This window comes from Nilaparvata lugens, chromosome 6, assembly GCF_014356525.2.
Source record: "Nilaparvata lugens isolate BPH chromosome 6, ASM1435652v1, whole genome shotgun sequence".
In the NCBI taxonomy this organism is placed as follows: Eukaryota; Metazoa; Arthropoda; class Insecta; order Hemiptera; family Delphacidae; genus Nilaparvata; species Nilaparvata lugens.
Window position 1 is genome coordinate 1,091,594 of NC_052509.1, and position 22,656 is coordinate 1,114,249.

Consider the following 22,656-nt stretch of genomic DNA (forward strand, 5'->3'; position numbering starts at 1 on the left):
TATTTCTTCATAGAATCAATATGACTCTTCCACATCATATTGTCATCAACCGATAGGCCAAGATATTTGACTACCTGAGATTGCTTTATTACCCCACATCCACAATGATCATCAGTACATCCAACACTGTGGAATTTCAGGGGGCTGAGAAGTCTGAAAGAACAAGATATTCCAAAGTTCAGATATGAAGTCTTCTCGATATTGAGACTTAATTTGTTGAAGCTGAACCATAGAGACAATAGTTTTAAATCATCGGACATGTCTTCATATAGCTCAACATCTGATCCAGCTCCATAGGATAGGGCTGTGTCATCTGCAAATACTGTGAATTTCCCCTTGAAGGGGCCTGAGTAGAGGTCATTGATGTAAATCAAAAACAAAGTCGGCCCCAAAACTGATCCCTGGGGAACTCCACAGGTCATTTCCTGAAAGGAGCTCATTCTGGAACCCACCTTCACAGCTTGAGAACGTCCATGTAGATAGGAATGGAACCATGCCAAGGGCAAGCCACGCACGCCAGCCAGCTCCAGTTTTCGCAGCAGAATCTCATAATTCACAGTATCGAATGCCTTCCGGATGTCCAAGAACATTCCAGCAACTCTTTTCATATCCTTTCTGTTGATGTTGCTTGAAATCTCTGAAATGAATTTTCTTAGAGCCAGCTCAGTGTCCAAGCCCTCTCTGAAACCAAACTGGCTCTTTGAGAAAAATTGAATGAATTCAAAAAGCACATCATTCGAACCTTTATTAACTTTTCGAACAGTAGTGCAACAATGGATAACAGTGATATAGATCTATAATTCTGAACATCCTTAGAGTTTCCCTTCTTTGGAATTGGTATAACCTTAGCCATCTTTAGTTTACTTGGAAAAGTGCCCTCAGAGAGACTCAAGTTGAATATGTGAGCAAGAACTGGACTGATGATATGGCAGATCTTTTTAAACATTATTGAGGTATATCCATCAATGCCTGGGGATTTTGAGCTTTTCAAACTATGTATAATTCCATTAATTTCCATGGAGTGAATTGGAGACCAGTACAATGAATAGGTACAGCGATCATCCCTGAATGAGTTGTAGTAATCATCAATTGATGATGATGGGAAAGGTGGTGGGGCAACTGACTTGGGAGAATCAATAAAATAGTTATTGAATAAATCAGCAATTTCCTGTTCATCCTCTACTACTTCATTGTTGTTTACAACTTTTGAAACACTTTGCTTTGATGAACCTCTACCTACCAACTCATTTATCAGTCTCCATTGCTTTTTGGAATCACCCTTTGTGCGTTCAAAACACTCAAAGTAGTACTTCTCTTTGGCATTTCTTATCCACCGCTTAATCTTACATCTGAGTTTAACAAATTCATGTCTCAGCCTAACATTACTTGGATCATTTTTAAGCCTCCTATATAACCTATCCCTCGATGCTATCGCCTGACACAGACCCTCCCTCATCCAAGGCTTCAAAAGTCTACCCTTGTGATTTTTAATGATGATTTGATGCTTGGATGTCCGAATAGCATCATCTAAAATAGAGCAGAAGCTGTCATAAGCCATGTCGGTGTGAACAGATTCATAGACGGCCGACCAACTCTCATGCTCTAGTACACCTATTAGACGTTCCCAGTCGATCCTCTCAAATATTTTTTGCTCGGAATTGGCCTTTGGCTTGGCGAGAGCAATAGAGAGACAAATTGCTCTATGATCACTTATAGCAGCCTCAACAACTGCAGAACGCACAGATGAAGGTGGCATACCTCTGAACAGGATATGATCGATGCACGTTGCAGAACGCTCAGTCACACGAGTATCAATATTGATTAAATTTTCTAGACCTACCGAGGCTATTATCTCGAGATATTTATCAGCAACCCTATCAGTCCTATTTAGATCAATGTTGAAATCACCAAGACATATCAACATATCACTGTTCATATCCCGCAGAAATGTATCATAGCTGTCTAAAAAACGGTCAACTGCGACTCTATGCCATCTATAGATTCCAACAACAGTAAATTTAACATCATTATAAGCACAATTCAAGACCAAGGAGTCAGATCCTTCAACATTACTCTGTACTAGGTTACAAGAAAACTCATTTTTATGATAAATTATTATGCCACCGCATCTATCATCTGCACAAGCAGACACAGAGGCATAGCCCTCGATTTCAAACACATCAATATTCTGATCTGGCTGAATCCAAGCTTCGGAGAGAATTATAAAGTCCGGTTTCCTTAACATATTACTCAAGTATAATAATAATTCGTCATAGTTTCTATTCACACTCTGGATATTCATATGGAAGAAAGTAACTCCATCCTCACTACAAATGTATCCATTATACTCATCCACTGATGAGATATATTTACATTCAAAATCGGGATTCATGATTTAGTATTTGACATAAAAAGAGTTTGCGCTCTATGACAAAAATATTTATGAGAAATGGGTGAATACGCTGAAAATGGAAAAGGAAGGCAACATCTTTTTGTTGTGTTTCAAATGAGACGAGTCAAGTTTAGGTGAAACGATATGAGTTGTATAGAATCTTGAACACATAAAAGATTGAAAAGAGCAAAATTGGATTACAATACTTTAAAGGAGAGTCCTAGAAAAATGAGAAAAACAAAATAAGCAACCGTTCCTACGGTTAGGAAAATATAAGATACAATAAATGAAGATATTAATATTTAGAAAAAAATATTGACAAAGAACACAGCATCTTATCGTTTACATATCAAGTTGAGATTAAGTGAAGAGTCAAAAAATTCAGAAAAATAAAATACTTGTATAGAGAAATCTAAATTCAATGCTATAAGGAAGAAAAAAACTTTATACAGAAATGAGAAAACAGAATAAAGCAAGGAAATGATAAGAATATAATATTAATAAAAATAAATATATCAAAGAAACGGCATTGAAAAAGAAAGCATCATCTAATTATTAATAGTCCAGTCACTGAGTCTTCACCGTTTATTCAATGAACATCCTCAACGAAACCTCGAACGGTAGATCTTCTAGCTCCGTCCCCATTAATGTAATGGATAACACCGTCCAAAGTCCAGACTTTATTTCGACCGAACATTTGAATAGCCTGCCGATATACGTTCATTCTTTCTTTAGTGAGATCCTCCCTAACAACGATTGAGGAACCGCTTAGTAATTTTTTATTTACGAGTATGTCTTTCCGATGGCGATAGCTAGAGAAGCGGACGATGATCGGTCGCGGACGAGTCATGGGATTGGTGTCACCAGATACAGGCATACGAGGCTTTCTCCCAAGTCGATGTGAACGCTCAATATGAGATTCATTAATATTGAGCTTCAATTTCTCCCTAATAATGGCAATAACAGCGTTGTCAGTGGACTCCCCCTCAGTCTCAGGAACGCCGAATATTTTCAAATTATTACGGCGGTTGTACTGTTCATAGCTATCCAATCTTTCGTGAAGAATTGAATCACTTTCCTCGATGCGCTTTTTCAAAGTCACCACTTCCTCCTTCAAATCATTAATAGTTTTATTAGCAGCTTGGAGTGAGGCCGATAACCCACCAGTAAATTCGTCAATCATAGTTTTAACAAGAGCAGATACCCTTTCCAACAATTTGTCACTTTCAAAATACGATGCTAGAGATAGATCGATAGACTTCAATATCGCCGGGCTGATATCGGCCGCTTCCGAGATATTACAATCAGAAAGAGGAGTAGAAGCAGAAGAAGAAGAATTCGATCTGAGCTTTCTGTCCACGACCTTATCTTTAACAACAGCCTGCTTACTTGTGTCACCCAAACCTGTTTGCTTTGGTGTAGTCATTTTAGCAACGAAAAATTGAAATAGTAAACTATTAAAAATACCTATTGAGTTCAGAGTAAGGTTGAATTATACAGAACCACAAAATCCAACAGCTTGCCAAAATTCAAGAAAAAACACAGCGAAATCACCACTAGAAACTGTAAACTTTGCAGAGCACAAACTGTCGTGTCTTTCACTCACAATTCATCTTATCGCAACTGAATATATATATTTATATATGTAAAATTACTACATATTTACGAATACAATTTTTGATAGGAAACGGTTGGGGATTGGGGCTTATTTCTTTCCTTCATTTAATTTTTTATCATTTTTGTAGTTATTATAGTAAATGAGTAAAAAATAATAAGTTGATAAGTAATAAGTATATATTGTACAAGAGTAACCAATAAAGATACCAATAAAGATTTTATTTATTAATACATATATAATATAATTATTACTGTACCATTTTATATATATTTATATATGTAAAATTACTACATATTTACGAATACAATTTTTGATAGGAAACGGTTGGGGATTGGGGCTTATTTCTTTCCTTCATTTAATTTTTTATCATTTTTGTAGTTATTATAGTAAATGAGTAAAAAATAATAAGTTGATAAGTTAATAAGTATATATTGTACAAGAGTAACCAATAAAGATACCTACCTTGGACTCATTTTCGCACACAGGCAGCAATGCCTATGCGAAAATTTTATTTCCTATTCATATCAATTTGTATTTAATTTAAGACTCTTTTCAGTGTACCTTATTCATTGTCAAGTGTATGATTATTTTGTACAGCTGGAATTTGTTTTTTATTATGTTTCTTTGAAATAAAATCTTTTTTGAATTGAATCAAGATAAAGAGCTATTTCGGGATATTGGAATATTCGATGTATTCTTTTAATTGTTATTATATTTTCATAAAAAAAACGTCAATACTGGAAAGGTCTGATTCTTGAGTTGGTTATGAAATAGCAATCGTTGGAGTAATTGTGCCTACAAAAGCAATAAACAATATCTACTCAATCCTGTGCACAGTAGCATAGCCAAAACATAAACTCTCGTTATCTCACAATGTAAGAGTATGTCACCCATAACATGTTTTGTTTTACATAAGTGATGAGATGTAAGTAAATGCGCAAGTTTTTATACATTTTTTGAGAGGATTTGCACTTACTTCATTCAAAAAGAAATCTACCAAAGTTAGGCTACCTTATTGCCATTATCTACATTATTCACATTTGCTCATCAACTATCTAAATTTGGGGGAAAAATAATTTTGGATTAATTCTGTTCGTTTCTCTCCCAATCATTGTTTTGATTTTGTGCATGTATAAATGAAAGAAAGAAAGAAATTATTAACATGAAGCCATTGGTCTCAATTCTTTGAAACAATAAAGCCTAGTAATCACATTGACACATCCTGGAATATTCCAGTCACACTAATATCACAGTGTCAATATTGACACACCAGATGAAATAAAACAATAGATTTAACGATTTATTTATTGATATGAGGCCTACTCTGAACCTGGCCGTAGCCGAAGGTATTGAAAGTTGGCTTTGTTATCTAAAGGTTCCTTTTGCATCAACTCAACAATTGGTTTGGTCATAATGCATTGAAGTTGAATATGACTAAATCCAACTATATCAGGTTTGCCGTGACGGGACATCATGCTGAACCTTCAAACCTGAATGCTTCAAATGGGAGGGAGTGCTTGTCTGTTGAAGTGACTAGTTTTCTTGGAGTGGAATTGCAAAAAAATATGAAATGGGATAAACACTTGGAAAAACTTATAAAACAGCTCTATCATGCACTTTTTGCACTGAGAACTGTGAGGACTGCATCCACTATAAAGACAGCTCAGAAGGTGTATCATGGATATTTTTTAGCCCTAATACGCTACAGCATCTTCTTTTGGGGGAATAGTAAAAATAATTTATATAAAATATTTAAGATGCAAAAGAAAGCTGTTCGTGTTTTGGAGGGCTTGCGGCCATCCAATTCATGTAGGCCCATTTTTAGAAAATACAGGTTTCTCACGGTCCCAGCATTGCACTTCCTTGAGACTGTAAATTTTGTCTTCAGAAATTCAGAGAGATTTGAGGGAAATGTAGTTTGCCATGGCTATAGCACAAGAGCAAAGAGTTCAGCTGTATATCAGTACCCCGCTCACAGACTGACACTTTTGGAAAAGGGACCATATTATTCGGGACTGAAGCTCTTCAATTGTCTACCTGAAAGAATACGGTTATGTGGTAGTCATAGGCTTTTCTTGTCTTCAATTACTAATGTACTTGTGGAAGCGTGTCCCTATACAATGGAGGAATGTTGTGGTGCCTTCATACTTTGAGTTTATACAGATGCATACACTTTGCATAGAAAAATGTTCATGACATGTTACATGCCACTTCAGCTCTGCTCAGATTTGTGGCTTCACGTAACAAATGACAATAATAATAATAATAATAATAATAATAATAATAATAATAATAATAATAATAATAATAATTGAACAAGAAACTTTTCTTTGATCATTCCCGGTATTCGAATGGACACGTTACTGTTAAGGTGCGTACAGATATACGCACCGCGAACATGAGCAATTGACTTTTAATCAGCTGACTATATCTGTATTTTTACAGAAACGGTAAGATACAGATATAAAAAGCTTGGTATCAGCTGATTAAAAGTGAATTGCTCATGTTCGCGGCGAGTAAATCTGTACGCACCTTAAGGTAGCATCCACACATTGGCCCAATCTAAACAAAATCAATGTCGACCAGCGAAAACCTCTCCGATTGGCTGATTATCAGCTGGTTCCAGAACGCGCAACTCAATCAGCTGATAATCCGCCAATCGGAGCTTCCCATTTTGCCGATTCGTCCACCGCCAGTGCGAAAACGTTTCATGTGGCTTGGCCCTTTGGGAGAGACCACATTAAACGTTTTATAAAGGTGCTTTTCAGACACCAATCAAATCTGCCTATTAGAGAGCTTCCTGTCCAACAGTCAAGTCACATTAAAGCGTCGGAGGCCCTGAAACTAACCAGGCGACCTGAAAGCTCACAAGACCTGAAGCAGCTATAGTGAGATTCAGGTTATTAGGTCAGCATCTGATTAACATTGGCTTGCTATACTTGTCTATAATTACACAAAACAGATAGATCTAAACTTTTCCAACTGCACACTGTTTCCGAATTGTTTGCTGAGAGGGAAGAGACGACAGAATATTAGGTTAAAAGCACACAAATGAATGAGATTTCAAAAGGCAGTCAATTAAAACACATTAGTATTGAATAAAAACTATTTTTATTTTCGATTACTTATTTAAATGCGGATTATATAATTTGTCATGCTGTAAAGAAAGTACAGTACTCAATTTTTATTTTCATATTATAATAGCCTTTTAGTATTGTCATCTAGATTTTTCATATTTAATAAAAATGTGATCTCATATCATAGTGTAAGCCACAAACATTACTGTGTGTTTGTTTTTTATTTCGTAAATTCAACAATATCCAAATTTACTTTGATGCTTCTCAATAATTACGAGAGAGAGAGGGATAGATATATAAATATAACACAACAAAGAATGGCAACATGGATCGGCTTCAAAGTACCTAGCTTTGAAAGGAGATAAAAAATACCACAATGTTCAAAAGATTAGTCAAATTATAACAAGGTAATTTTATAGGAAATTACAGGGATTATAATGCATTCCTGAACTTAAAACACCAGAAAAAACATAGATTGGTATTTTGAAAATTTTATATTATAATATGGATCCATAATATTAATATAAGATTGAGAATGGCTCTATTGTGAATTTATTCGTATAACTTCCATTATAAACCTCAATAATGCATTGCAATTTTACAAATATTTGTAAATTCTGTTGTACAAACAATCATATCTAACAAAATTTATGATTTGGTCTAATTTAAGCTGACATTTGCTTTCTTTTTAATTGAGTCTACGTGAATTAATTTGTCTATAAATTTGTCATTCACACTCGCTCATACAATTTAACTCTTGAAATTCTCTAAGTGGTTTGAGCCTTATCATTACCATAATCAATCATCAACATTACTAAGTAATATTATAATCTATTTATAATGAATTCATACACATAATTTCTTATACAATAAAATATTTACAGTGAGATTTTATTTACAACAAGTTAGTGAAGGAATATGGCATATTCAATAATACTGGGAAATCCAGTCATTGTTCTAAATACAATAAGTATAAAAATTCTAGTAGATTCAAATTACAGTACGATAAGTATCATATCATTGTAAAAATGAAAGAACATATACTCTATTTATATATAAAAATCACATATACAAACAACAATAATAAGACATTTACAACTTAATACTTCAATGACAAAATTACTTGACGCTAGTAATAGAAATATTCAATTTTTTCAAAGTGCACAAATCAGTGGTATCTACCCCCACGCAGTATCGTGTAAAATATGTCATACAGTTCAAGAACTCGTAACAAAAATGTGAGATTAACTTCAGGTAGGGTCTTAATTTTTAAAATAAAGATGGTGACTTGACCAGTCTGGTTCTTAACACGGCATTGGCACATGACAACTAATCGAACAACTATTTACAAACTACCGAAATTTATGTTAAAAACACAAAGCTACCTTCTGTCTCAGTTTCTTGAATGACTAGCCTGTACTTACTTCAAGAATATTACGAAATATTTATACAAAACATCGAATCTATTTTTAGATTCTCACAATTAAAGTTTATATGAGAGATTTTTTGGAATATATATAGCCTTATCGTGTGCTTATAATTTCCAAACATTGAATATGTTACTCAAAAGTAGATCGACCAATGAATTCAATTATTGTGCACACTGATGTACTCTTACAATAATATCCATGTTACTGTTTGAAATCTACTTTCATGGTACCTTACATAATAGATGAAGTATACATAACTAAGTTGAAAAATAAAACGAATACTTTCCATTAACTAATACAAGATGACTGAGTAGATTGTTCTTCAAACAGGCTGAATATTTAAATAAATTAATAGTCGGAAGAGTGTTGACCCTAACTTGTGAGCAACATAAAATATATAAATTTGAGAATAATTTAAATCGGCACTATAAATCTGATAAACGATACACAACTATCACAAGAATTTTCAAGATATTGAAGTTGATTGTAACCGAAATTGAACAGGTACAAGATCTATTGCACAAATGAAATGTTACACTTTCTATAAAATTATATATATATGATAGATTACATCTTGAAAAACATTACTGGACAACCAAAATAAAAGTTCTATTCATTATTTTGAACACCCACCACATTGCTTCAAAAAATCGTGAATTCTATTCGGTACAATATTTATTTGAAGCCAAATTCAATTTGAATCACTGATTTCAATTCAATTTTGTTTGATAATGCTTTCTTTTTCATGAATACTAGAAGAATCTTTACAATAATTTATTTTGAATAAAGAATAGAAGAATCTTGACAATATTATCTTGTAACCTAGAACTGGTTTGAAACCTTGGAACAATTCCAATAGTTCAACAAAGATAGTATCAACAATTTCTTTAAATGAATAGCAAAACAAAGCAACTCTTCAAAATAGCTGAAATAACTGGAAGAGATGTAAACTTTTTATCAATATTTGAAGTACCAAGTACGTCAACATTGATGTCAATAGACTAAAGATGAAAATTATGCTTCTCAGAAAATTTCATATTCTATTGCCACAAACCCTACTGAAAAATCACTCAATCCCCATGAAGCTAATGCTTGAATACGAATTCTTTTTGACACCATCATTCTCATAAAATATTTCTCTAATTTGACAATTCTCTTAGAGTATTGTCTCAAATTTCTTATTTTATTTTTCAAGATGAATCAAACAGAAGGCCTACAGGGCAAGAACTCATCCCCTTGAAGCCTCTTCTACTCAAACTAATTATCCTGGTAGACCAATCAAATCCTAACAAATGATAATCCCCATGAAGCCTACAATTCTACCCTTGATACGATGGTGAAACAAAACAAACGTTAGCATAATAATAGTACAGTATTTGCCCGCAAATACCGAAAGAATAATGAAAAGATAGAATAGAACGTCACCGCAGCATCTCCTCGATTTATTCACACTTAGTAGACAACATTGATGGAATCAAGTTAATATCGACTTTTCATGAGACCGCAACCTCAACGGTTTTCATAAGTAGATCACATGTTGTAGCAACATATTACATATTAAATAAGTTGATCATCTCTTCTGCACAAATTTGATTCACATGTTGATGTTGTATGCAACATAGATTAAATAAGTTAATCAGCTCTTATGCTCAAATTTAGTTCATATGTTGTAGGCAACCTAGAGTAAATAAGTTGATCAGTTCTTCTGCTCGAATTTGAATTTGATAACCTTGTAGATCAAAGCAAATCCTAGCATAACAATCTCACACAATTTGCTCTCAAAGACCAAAACTTGATTAAGATCAGCTCAAAATTAGTTCACATGTTGTAGACAACCTAGAGTAAATAAGTTGATCAGTTATTCTGTTCAAATTCGAATTAGAAAACCTGGTAGATCAAAGCAAATCCTAGCATAAAAATCTCACATTATTTTCTCTCAAAGACCAAAACTTGATGAAGATCTGCTCAAAATTAGCTCACATGTTGTAGGCAACAAATTTGATTCGCAAATTGATGATGTAAGCAACATAGATTGAATAAGTTAATCAGCTCTTATGCTCAAATTTAGTTCATTTACGTTGTAGGCGACCTAGAGTAAATAAGTTGATCAGTTCTTCTGCTCAAATTTGAATTCGATAACCTGGTAGATCAAATCAAATCCTAGCATACTAATGTCACATCATTTGCTATTTAAGATCGAAACAACAATGGTATGCATCAATAGATTAGCTGTTTACACGTTGCACGCATCATGGATGAGATCGAGACCCAAGTAATGAAGAGCGACAGAACAATGTCTAGACGAATTGTTCACATATTGTAGGCCACATAAATGGGATCCAACTGATCAGCAAGGAAACCATCTCTTAGATGCATGCGTTGCTTTTCGCCGCGGGAGTTGATTGGCACAACACCAGGGTCCACCACCACAGCCACGCCCACTATGAGGTGGTGTTCCTCCAGCACTGCTGACGTCACTAGAGGCACCACGTCCAGAGCCTCGCTCTCCTGGCCGTCCAGTTCCACCACAACCACTAGCAGGTTCGTCCATGTGAACACCGCGCTAGAACACAACACAAATCAAATTTTAAAAAATCTGGTGTGGTACACTCACACAACTTTCCTTGCTCATATTTGAAACTACGATCAGACTTTTGCATATGTGTATATATAATTGTTTTCAGAGTACTTTTTCCTTTGTGTAAATTGTGAAATTCGATGATTTTTTTTAGTCGTCATTTTTTTAAAGTCGTCAAAACAGCTGTTCTACAGATGAAATATCTCGACTAAGTGTTCTTTTATGAACTGCTCTACCTACCTACCTCATGCACGAGAAGGAGGTTACAAAGTCCATTTCTCAAGGATGGGGTGGACCCCCCATTAGTTTCCCAGAAAAGAGACTCATGCCAGTTAATAGAGCTGATAAATAACTATACAGAGTATGAATTTGAAAAAAATCGGTCAAGTTATTTTGAGAAAATCGTGAAAAACATGTTTTTTTTAGTAATTATCCGCCATTTTTCTCAAGTATATTATGCAATTTTCTCAGAAATGGGACTCATGTCAGTTGATAGGGCTTATAAATAGCTATCCATGGTATGAATTTAAAGAAAATCGTTAGAGCCGTTTTCGAGAAAACCGTGAATAACATGGTTTTTTAGTGATTATCCTCCATTTTTCAAAAGAATATTACGGAGCTCCTGCAATTTTCCCAGAAATGAGACTCATGTCAGTTGATAGGGCTTATAAATAGCTATCCATGGTATAAATTTGAAGAAAATCGTTAAAGCCATTTTCGAGAAAACCGTGAAAAACTTGGATTTTTAGTAATTATCCGCCATTTTTTCCGCCATTTTGAATTCAATTTTATTGAATTTCTTATTGTCAGATCCTCATGGTATAAGGACCTTAAGTTTAAAATTTCAAGTCAATCGGTTGATTAGGAATGGAGTTATCGTGTTCACAGACATACACACACACACACACACACACACACACACACACACACACACACACACACACACACGCACACACACACACACACACAAACACCCAAAAATCATGTTTTTGGACTCAGGGGACCTTGAAACGTATAGAAAACTTGAAATTAGGGTACCTTAATTTTTTTTGGAAAGCAATACTTTCCTTACCTATGGTAGTAGGGCAAGGAAAGTAAAAAGTCAAATCTATGTATTGTATGGCAATGTGTACACAGCAAAATGAATATACGTCACAATGTGAACAACACATGGAGCAATCGTAGCTGGGTATAATAGTAATAATAGCTGGATATTTAGGTGAATAAAAATAAGGAAAGTAAATAAGACACTGCATTCTATTCAAATGCTATTGGATAAAAGAGTAAATCGAAATTGATTTTTCAATGAACTAGTAAATTCAAAGCAAATCCTAGCATAATAATGTCACATCATCTGCTCTTAAAGATCGAAACAACAATGGTATGCATAAACTTATGGTATGCATAAATAGATTAGTTGTTCTTATTATAAGAAGTAAATGTTTTTAGTGTCAATGTGAGTAGGGAAGCCAAATTAATGTGGCAGGACAGTTTCTAAAAATATTGAACAGACATTTCCATAATTTTTCTTATCCATTATTATTATGGACGAAAATCCAAATTGAATGCTGTAAATAATTCTGAAGACTTGTACTACTAAAAATATTGACAACAGGGAGAACAGCTAGAAGGAAACTCGACGAGAGCTATCAACCAAAAATTCAATAATTATTAAATCGAACCCGGGATTAAACAATTTGGATTTTTGTTTAATAATTTAGTGAAAAAATTGTTTATTTTCCATGCCTTTTCATTATTTTATGAATATCTTTTCATTAATCTGGCTTCTCTATTCAAGTTGATACTTGTAAGACATTTTATAACTGCTTCTTCATTAAAATATCAAAAAACTGAAAGAGGGTTTTGAAATTAAGTTTTTTACTGTAAGATTCTGAAGTTTTACTGACGTGAGCTGTCAATCATAACTTAATCTTTATCTCAACAGAAAATATAATAAAAAACTGACAAATAGTTCTTACACGAAGATATTCTGTTCAAATAGTCATGTAAGGACAACCTGTGTATATTTATTTGAAAATCACGAAACATTGAAATTTTTTATAGCAGATAAGACTGTATTTACATGCGTTAAATGTCAAATAATATTCTGTTTCAGGGCCAAAACACACGTAGCGTTTTTCCAGACGAGTCGGCACGAAAAGCTCTCCGATTGGCTGATTGGATTAGCGTATCGAGAAACAGCCAATCGGAGAACTTCCTGTCCTGTCGTGCCGACTCCTCTGGAAATTCGCCTTTTGTATTCGGCACTAAATTATGACACAGTGTTTCAAGAGATGTAGTGATATTTATTCATGATAAAAACACAAAGATGTATTCTACAAAAAATTGTAGATCATTTGTGTTTTTATTATGAATAAATATCACTACATCTCTTAAAACAATGTGTCATAATTTAGTCATCATTTAACTATTACTGTGAATGATGAGCGATGTACTGGATAAGAGAGAGATTAGAATGGCATACTTTGCATATGTCCAGTCCCTTTTGGAGTTTGGTATAGTTGCATGGGGTGGTGCTTGCAAGACAGTACTTCAGCCACTCTTTATTGTCCAGAAAGCCATTTTGAAAGTAGCTCTAAAAAAAAATCCTCGTTTCTCAACTAACATTCTCTTTGAGGAGAGTGAGGTCCTGACTGTAAGACAGCTCTTCATTAAAAACATTTTAATACATTTATTCTCCAACATGAACATTCTTGGGCCCATTACACATATGCATCAAACGCGGTATGCTGTTAACACTGGTATTACAGCTATACCCCTCCAGAGATCCCTTACACAAACAAATTCCTTCTATATTTCACATGTTCTGTACCGTAACTTGGCTCGTCACTTCCCACACCACATAGTATTTCAGGACGTCTCAAAATCCTTATTTAAATTGAAATTGAAGAAATTTTTAATACAGCTGGGAGTGGACAATTCAGAAAACATCATCACAACAAATTATACCTACCTTAATTGATAAATTCGCTGGTAGTGACAACCTGACTACTGTTCTTGGAATCTGTATGCATCATTACAGTAATTAACCTTTTTATTATTTTTTGAGCTATCCAATAATCCTCTGTACGTAATAATATTAAATAGGATTCTGAATGCAGCAAAATTAGTGTTTCCTTTCATTCTAACAAACTTATAATATGCAACTCTGGTTTGCGCACAGGCATTTTTTGCCCATGCAGACCATTTTCTAAAGATTTACTTGGCTTACTGTATTCATGAGGTTGATTTTATTCTTTGTTGTTGTTTTATATTGATAATGAGTACATAAGATTATTACTTTGTATGTAAAGTGCATTTTTTTTGAAATAAATATCTTTTGTCTGTCTGTCTGACTGTATTAGAGAGTTTTGAATTAAGCCAGATTAGGGACAACTTAATTTGCAAATTAGAGCAGCGAGATCTGCTATGAACAAAGTAACTACAACGATGACATAACATATTAAGAAAACAATTATATTAAATTACAATTAGAAGTGAGAAGCGACAAAGAAATGACAATAATTGTAAATCGGATCTTTATGGAGCAGCGAGATCTGCTATGAACAAAGTAACCACAACGATGACATAACATATTAAGAGAACAACTAATATTAAATTATAACTAGAAGTGAGTAGCGACAAAGAAATGACATACCATTCAGCTATTTTCTTGTGGCAGCGCATGACACTGTTCTCTATGTCAATGGGATGATATCTCATGCCGCGCAGCAAAACGGTTTCATCCAGGGCTCCCACAACAAACACAGCGTCGTGCAATTCTGCAACAAATGCCAAGTTGATGAAGTATTATTTTACATTTAATCAGTTAAATCATATTCATTTAGCCAAGGAGTGATTTAGTATGTTATCTTATATTATGACTTGAAGGGACGGATTCAACGATCCAAATGTTCAAAGAACCTCACGCTTGTTGTGTGTCCCAAGTACGTTAGTTGGACAAACCAATACCTGTGTCCTTTACAAGATCCAGGGTTTTTTCCCTATACTAACATCTAGTACAATGACGCAATATTTTAATATTGTCAAGACCAATATTCAAGTTCAGTATAGAAGATAATTTCTTGATCCATCTCGAACTACGACCTATACACTCACAGTTCATACATACAAGTTCATTTCGTTCAGTACTTTCCAATTCCTGGTCTTATTGTATTCTAAACAAATTCTAAAGGTGTTACGAATTTACTCATTCATACTAGAATTCAATGAACCCACCCACAAAAAATACGTCATTAAAAAGGGTATTTTACGCCAACTTGATAAAACCTATTAGCATAGACAGGAACAATCTCTGTTAGGGTGGATGTGAAATTAGAATAAAAGTTACTACATAATCGAAACTGAATACAAAAACTGGACTGAAAGGAACTCTTTCTTTCCATGATATTTGAGACCTAAACTCTCTGCTATAACTTTGATTGCCAGAAATTCAGTAGCTGTTAGTATCAAGTGACAAGTGGTTTCGCTTATAAGTCACCTCCATTGATTTGATTTTACCATTCATGTTTTCATACCCTTTCCCTATGCCCTAAATATATTTGTTTTCCCCACTAACAGCCTACTACTTGGGAAACCATAGTCGAAAAGGTATTCTTTCACCTTTATAAATCCGTATATACAAATTTCAGTTAATTTAAATAATGCCAAAACTATATAAATATATTGTACCATCTGTGATGATGTGAAGGTATTCAATATTGTACGATTTTCTCAATGTGGACAAGAGATTGTCTCATATTGTAATGTAGGTCTGAAGAGGATATTCTTGTTGTATTGTAGATAAATCTAATATCCTAGACTCTTTTTCAAGGTTTCACTTATACTTGACATCATTTATTGTTATTAGATAATCTACAATAATATATTATTCAATTACATAGAATTACTTGTACTGTACTCTTTATTTTTGTGAGTCTAAATTAGTCGTGTCTAAAAGACAACAAAAATAATGACCAGACCATATTAAGCGTTTTTTCAAGCGTTTTAACAGGAGTTCAGGCTCCAAATCGGAGAGCTTCCTTCCCTGCCAACTCTAAAGGTGCTTTGTTTGCCCCCCCCCCCCAAGAGTACAAGTAGTCATCCTATGTAACTGAACTTTCCAGAATCTCTATTGAAATAACTGAAGACTATTATTCTGTTGAATGAGCTTTGAGTACTAACCAGGGGAATCGCCGAGCACCTGTGACCCGCCAAAGCCGGGCGGCTGCTGGTTGATCTCGCTGAGATCGGTGACCTCGGTCGGCGCCACGACGCCGGGCGGCAACTGCTGCAGCTGCTGGGTGGCCTCCGTCCGCCGCAGGAAACCCAGGTAGCCGGTGCGCGCGTACACCTCCCCCGTGCTGCCCGTCACCAGCCGCGCGCTGAAGTGCTCGCCGTACTCGCTTTCCTCGCCGTAGATCGAGAAGTAGCCGCTCGCGTTGTGCGGCGCTTGCACCCAGATCTAACAACACACAAACCACATTAAGAACATTAGAACCACACTTTGTTAATATATAAGGCTAGTCACTAATGCATGATACACATGTAATCATAGGCCTATATTGTTGAGTCATCACAGCGAAAGGCTTCGAGCAAAATTTTTCGAGGTTAGGTTTTTGTATCTCCGACTTTTTGTTCTTTATTTTTTCTTCGCTGCTCTATTTGAGGTTTAATCATTCTTCTATTATTATACTTTGTAATTTTCGAGGAGTTTATTTATTTTTATTGATTATTTTATGTTGAAACTGTTTATTTTATGTTATATTACCCAATTCATAGGATAACAAAATTTGGAAAAGGAGCACTACATAGAGCAGTTAAATTATTCAACAAACTTCCAAACGAAACTAAACTTTTAAATTCCCAATTTCAATTCAAGAAGAATATCTTCAAATAAATCATATTATTCGGTTCGAGAGTTTTTGGATGAATGACTTTTAATTATTATTTTTTTTACCGCTTTCCTCCCTCGGATCCAACCTATCCAGACACAAGGTACTAAGTTGGATGATCCAAATTGATTGGATTAAAAAATGTAGCCTTAAAATAGTTACTAAAATTATTTAGTGTCTTATTATGAATTTTATGAATTTGTAATTTATATAATTGAATATATATGTTGTAATTATTATCTTGAATTTTATAGTTTTGATTTAGTTGTCTAGTTACCTCGCCGAGATGCGAGTCGCCGCACTGCCCCCTGGTGTCTGGGTTGGCGATGATGACCTTGACTCCAGGCAACAGCTTGCCCGACTCGAGCAGACACAGCGAGTGTGGACTCCCTCTCTCCACCAGCGACACCCGGTCGTTGCGAAGTGCACGTAGGTCCACGTACACGCACGACGGCTCCGGACTAGATGCACCCTGAACACACAAAGCCAAACAATGCAATCAATCGAAATAGTTTTTATAATATCATTATTATTATGGAAAGTTTGATAGATATTATTTAAATAATTGACTGCATGTAGGTATTGAGTGGAAGAGTCTTGTGACTTTACGTGTGCCGATTGACGAATGGTGTTCACATTAAACATCTTTTGTAAGCGAACATGTAAAAGTGTTTGAGTTTCTCTCTAATGTGATATATGACTCGTGACTGTAAGTCTACACAACGAGAATAAATGGAGGCATACCTGAAGGCAAATGGCAACGTTGACTCGACAGCCGAAACTGGTGGACACGGCCCTCGGACTGAGACCGAGCGCCGAGAACAGTTTGGAGAAGGAGGTGGAGAGGTTGATGCGCGGTCTCTCTTCAGCCACCACCACGCATGTGCGCACGCATGCCAGGCTCACACCGCGCGCCTTCAGCTGGTTCACCGACGAGCCAAGGCCCTTTGTGCACAGCTCCATCACTCCTGAAATCGATTTGATTTAAAATTGAAAATATGTATTCTTTAAGAAAAAACATGACAATCATTGTATTTGAACGATCGGTTTATGGAGGCTATTCTTATGAGCACAATAATTAACAATATTACTATTCATTAGATTCCTCTTAGGGGTAATGTTTGTTTTTTTTTTTGTTTCTAAAAGCTTCCCATAGACTCTTGAAGATCCTTTTATGACATTAGAGCGTTGTTTAATGAAAGTTTAAATGTTATCTCAGTTATCAAACATTACTTAATCCTTTTTTATTTTTATAGCTTCTTCTTGAAGGATGGACGTTTATCCGTCCACATCCACACTCCGCCGATTTATGCAATTACAGAACATTATTGAATGAATGAAAGAATTTGTTTATTTGCCAAACACAAAATACAAAAAAAAAATCTTCAAAAAATAAATATAAGCTACTGCACTAAAACTAAAAAACATAAATGAAAATTATGGAACTGCTAATTTATGCAATTAGAAATAATCATGACATTATATCCTTATTCATTATATTATATATTATCTCAACTGAAACTTTATTGATTCTTCACTCCGAAGAAAGATTTTTCCTACTCTGTAAATTCATTGAATATATATAGTGAGATTATCTTCAATCTGTCAGAATTCCTAATAAATAACATCAATACTTTCCATTTAACCAATGCTGATTGTTCGAAGTGAATTTCACTATAGCTTTCTGTTGATATTAATTATTACCAATAAGTGTATAAGCCGCTCATCCAACCTTCTGCTGTAATGTTAACGAATAATTTATTTTCGCCACACTGCACAGAAAGCAGCTGTTTTCCAGTCCCTACGTAGATCTGAAAGACCTTGTTTGCAGACGACTCTCGTCTGACGTAAGAAACAGGTTTCTTTTCCGGTCTAGGCTGGAAAGTGTTCTCTTTCTGTTGAAGGATGGACGCTTTCCAGCCGCTTGGAAGTCCGTAGTTAATAAGTCATCCGCTAGATCGGGCTAGTGTCCACTTTCTTCATCTGAAGTCGCCATGATTTCAGTTCGAATTTCGAATCAAACTAATTCAGCATTCGCTTCGCAACCATTTTTATTCAATTATTTATTGTTGATTAGCACATTCCGAATTTTCAAAAATGCTTGAAGATGACGACGCCCGTGATATTCCAAGTGAAATTTTAAAAGAATCTTAAATCCTGACTGCAAATCTTCTACCACTAAAATCAAGAGATAGGTACGATAACGAGTATTCTTTATTTATTCTGTCAGCAATACCTGTAGTGTGGCGAAAAATATCGTTCACACCTAGAGCAGAAAATGAGATTTCTCCGGCTCTTAATCTTTTCTAGTCCTCGGCCTACGGCCTCCGATATGAAAACCGATTTCGAGCCGGAAAAATCTCATTTTCTGCTCTAGGTGCGAAATATACTATTTCTTTCATTCTATATATTTCATCCAATAACCTCCTGTGGAAGGGGGTAGGAGGATTTGTCAAATCGTTACCAAATCGCTTATACACTTATTTATAATTAATGAATTAATACATCAAATTCAGTTTTTCTAATGAATAAATGAAGAAATATCAAAATTTTTTTTTATTTGATATATGAAAAATATATTAAAGCTGTATTCCCACATATTTATCAGTATTAGTGACAATGTCCAGTACAGTGAAAATATCATTTCCATTAATAAGACTATTCAGAATACAGTAGTCCCAGCTCATGAGAATAGTATTGAATGAAAAAGACTAAGAAATTGTCAAAAAACACTGATTTATTGATAATTAGAAAGACCGGTTTCGGTTATTACACCATTGTCAATCTCTGATAAACTCTGTTTACATTGTCAATCTCTGATATATATATATATATATATATATATATATATATATATAATATATATATATATATATATATATATATATATGAATAATTACCACAATATCAACTTCTCAACTACACAAAAAAAAGAATAGTATTTTTACTGGACCAGATACGTTCAATGATACTGATATCATGTGAGAATCCAGCTTGAGCAAGTTTGTTTGATTTAATTTTCTTCTTGGTGATTCTAGAGGTGAGAAGTACTAAATATGGTTGAGTCATCAGAAAAATCTAGAAATTGCAGCGTCCTCATGGAGTCTGAGCTTTTGCTTGTTACTGATCTATATGATGAAATAAAAACCATGACATAAAACCAATAGCAGGACATGTCACTGACCATAGGAGCAGAAGGTATCCCCAGAATGTGATTTTCCTATAAAACTCCAACCTGTGTCTCTCTGTAATACTTCCAAATCTAGTATCTCATTTCTTACGTCTCGTTCAGGGTAGTACCATAGAGAAACAATAGCATAAGTAGATATCCCATGGTATAGGGCGTTTATGTCGCAACTTTTACTGTTATCTGAAGCCGATTACTGTCGATTATTGTAGATTTTTACTGTTTTGACCGGGTAAGAATGTATGAACGGCACAATATGAGAGACTACCAGCGTCATGAAGCTCCACAGGAAAGAACTACGTGGACTATCAGCTTGAGATAACAGTAAAAGTTGCGACATAAACGCCCTATACCATGGGATATCTACTTATGCTATTGTTTCTCTATGGTAGTACCTAACTTGCATGATTACATAAATTATAATGTAAATGTTGGAAGGAGATGTACTTACCGTATGAGCAGAAGGTGTCGCGCACCCTATACTGGCTGACAGCGGATAGCCAGAGGGCGGGGTTAACCTCGACTTCGGAGGGCGGAATGAGGATGGAATGGTGACCGGAGTAGACGCTGCTGAGACACCAGAGCGCAAAGCCGAGGCCACAGTAGGGGTCCAAACAGAGGGCGATGTGTCGCGAGGGGTACAGCTCGCAGGCCAGCTTCATCGAGCGACACAGTGACGTCACAGCTGCGTGCGACATCTTGATGCCCGCCAGCATGCCGGTCGTCGACACACTGAAAACATACACATCGTTACAACCTACTGAATTAATATCAACAACTTTGAATGCTATGTCCCGGTTGCACAAAGCCGGTTAAATTTTCAATTTTAGTTTTTAGTGATTAATTTCACGAGAGCCAATCAGAGAAGGCCTCTTCGTGGATATAATCACGATTAAAATTTAACCGGCTTTTGTGCAACCGGCACTATAGTGAGGTCCACGTTATAATGGCAGTGAAGAAAGATAGGAGAAAAACGTTGCCAAGTCTCTGCATTTTGCCACTGAGTGTACACAGCTGTTACTTAATTCATCCCATTAAATTTGATCTAATAATGATTATAATTTCCTTGATAAAATAATCAATTTAATGTCAAATTAATCAAGAATATATATATTTTTCTTAATTTGATTCAAAAATTTGCTTCCATAACTGAGATCAGATTTTATTTTTATACAAACCTGAAATGGCGGCTATTTTAAAAAGCGGTGATACACCGATCTGAATTTCAAAACAACAGAAATTAAGTTATTTGGTAGGTATTCTATACCAATTTATTTTAGAAAAGAGAGAAAAATAGAAATCCTATTAAAAATGAGTAATTTCAATGGGAATAATTCTGAAATAAACTTTCAATATTATTTATACCGGTACGAGAAGGTCTAACCTATACGTGTAGGCTAACTGAAACATGAATGAAGTCTAGCATGGTTAGTTATCTACTTTGAAAATGTCATTTCAGGTATTTTAATTTGTGTTTCTCATACGGTAATGTCTAAAAATTATTTAATTGTTTCAAAAATACATTTTAAATCAATTATACGACTTGTGTACTCAAGTATTTTGATAGAATGAAGGAAAAAAATGGCGGCTGAGAATCGTTTGTCTACTTTTGTACAGTCACTGTCAAAAGTAAAAATAAAATATTCTGGAAAACAGACAACATCGCAAAGCTAGAGAGAGATAGCGCTATCTGTTTTGTTGTATGATAGAAAAGGACAGCAACAGTATTGTCAATCCTACACTGCCATTATAACGTGGACCCCACTATAGGATTTTCAGCAGAGACGAATAATACATGCGGTATCTTTAATTAGCTTTAGTTATCAAGCAAACATAATTTTCAAGGTATCTTTTCGTTATGCTTTCAGTAAGTGTCAAAATTCAGTTACAAGTGATACATGGTTTTGGAACTAGTACCAATTTGTACAATTGTTGAGAAACAATTGAGGAAAGCTTATCTTTTGTCTAAAGTAGAACATTGTTTTTGAACTAGTACCGACCGACTCACATCATTACATACTGTAACAGAATTAGTACCAATAACGTTGAATGCTAGGACTTTCAATAGCTGTCAGAATTCAGTTACAAGTGAAGTGGTACATGGTTTTGGAACTAGTACCAATATGTACAATTGTTGAAAAACTATCAATAAACGTTTCGGAGCTAGAAGAGGATAGCGTTATTTGTTTTGTCGAATGATAGACAATGATAGCAACACCAATATAGATCAAATACTACCATTATAACGTGGAACTTACTATGGTGATCTTGTACAATCATGAAAACCTTTTCAAAAAATATGCATGGATTCCATATAGATGGAATGAATAATCACGAGAGGAAAAAAATGTTGAAAGCTATATGGAATATTGTAAACCGATCTTGACAGATGACAATGGAGCAGCTGACGGAATATCAGAGGCATTTTGAGCGAGTTCTCCAGTCCGATGGGCTTACTAGTGCATTCAAGCTAGATGGAA

General features: G+C 34.9%; 1 protein-coding gene across 1 annotated transcript in view; it reads right to left on the reverse strand.

The window, feature by feature from the left end:
• Positions 1-7,102: 7,102 nt before the first annotated feature.
• The window catches only part of LOC111058218 (disco-interacting protein 2), a 295,605-nt gene continuing 280,051 nt past the window's right edge, over positions 7,103-22,656 (reverse strand). The window contains exons 18-23 of the mRNA XM_039431325.1: positions 20,628-20,908; positions 17,734-17,957; positions 17,267-17,461; positions 16,280-16,559; positions 14,754-14,877; positions 7,103-11,080 (exon numbers count right to left, since the gene is read on the reverse strand). Coding sequence (XP_039287259.1) covers positions 10,828-11,080; positions 14,754-14,877; positions 16,280-16,559; positions 17,267-17,461; positions 17,734-17,957; positions 20,628-20,908 — 1,357 coding nt within the window. The 3' untranslated portion in view covers positions 7,103-10,827. The remainder of the gene's footprint in view (positions 11,081-14,753; positions 14,878-16,279; positions 16,560-17,266; positions 17,462-17,733; positions 17,958-20,627; positions 20,909-22,656) is intronic.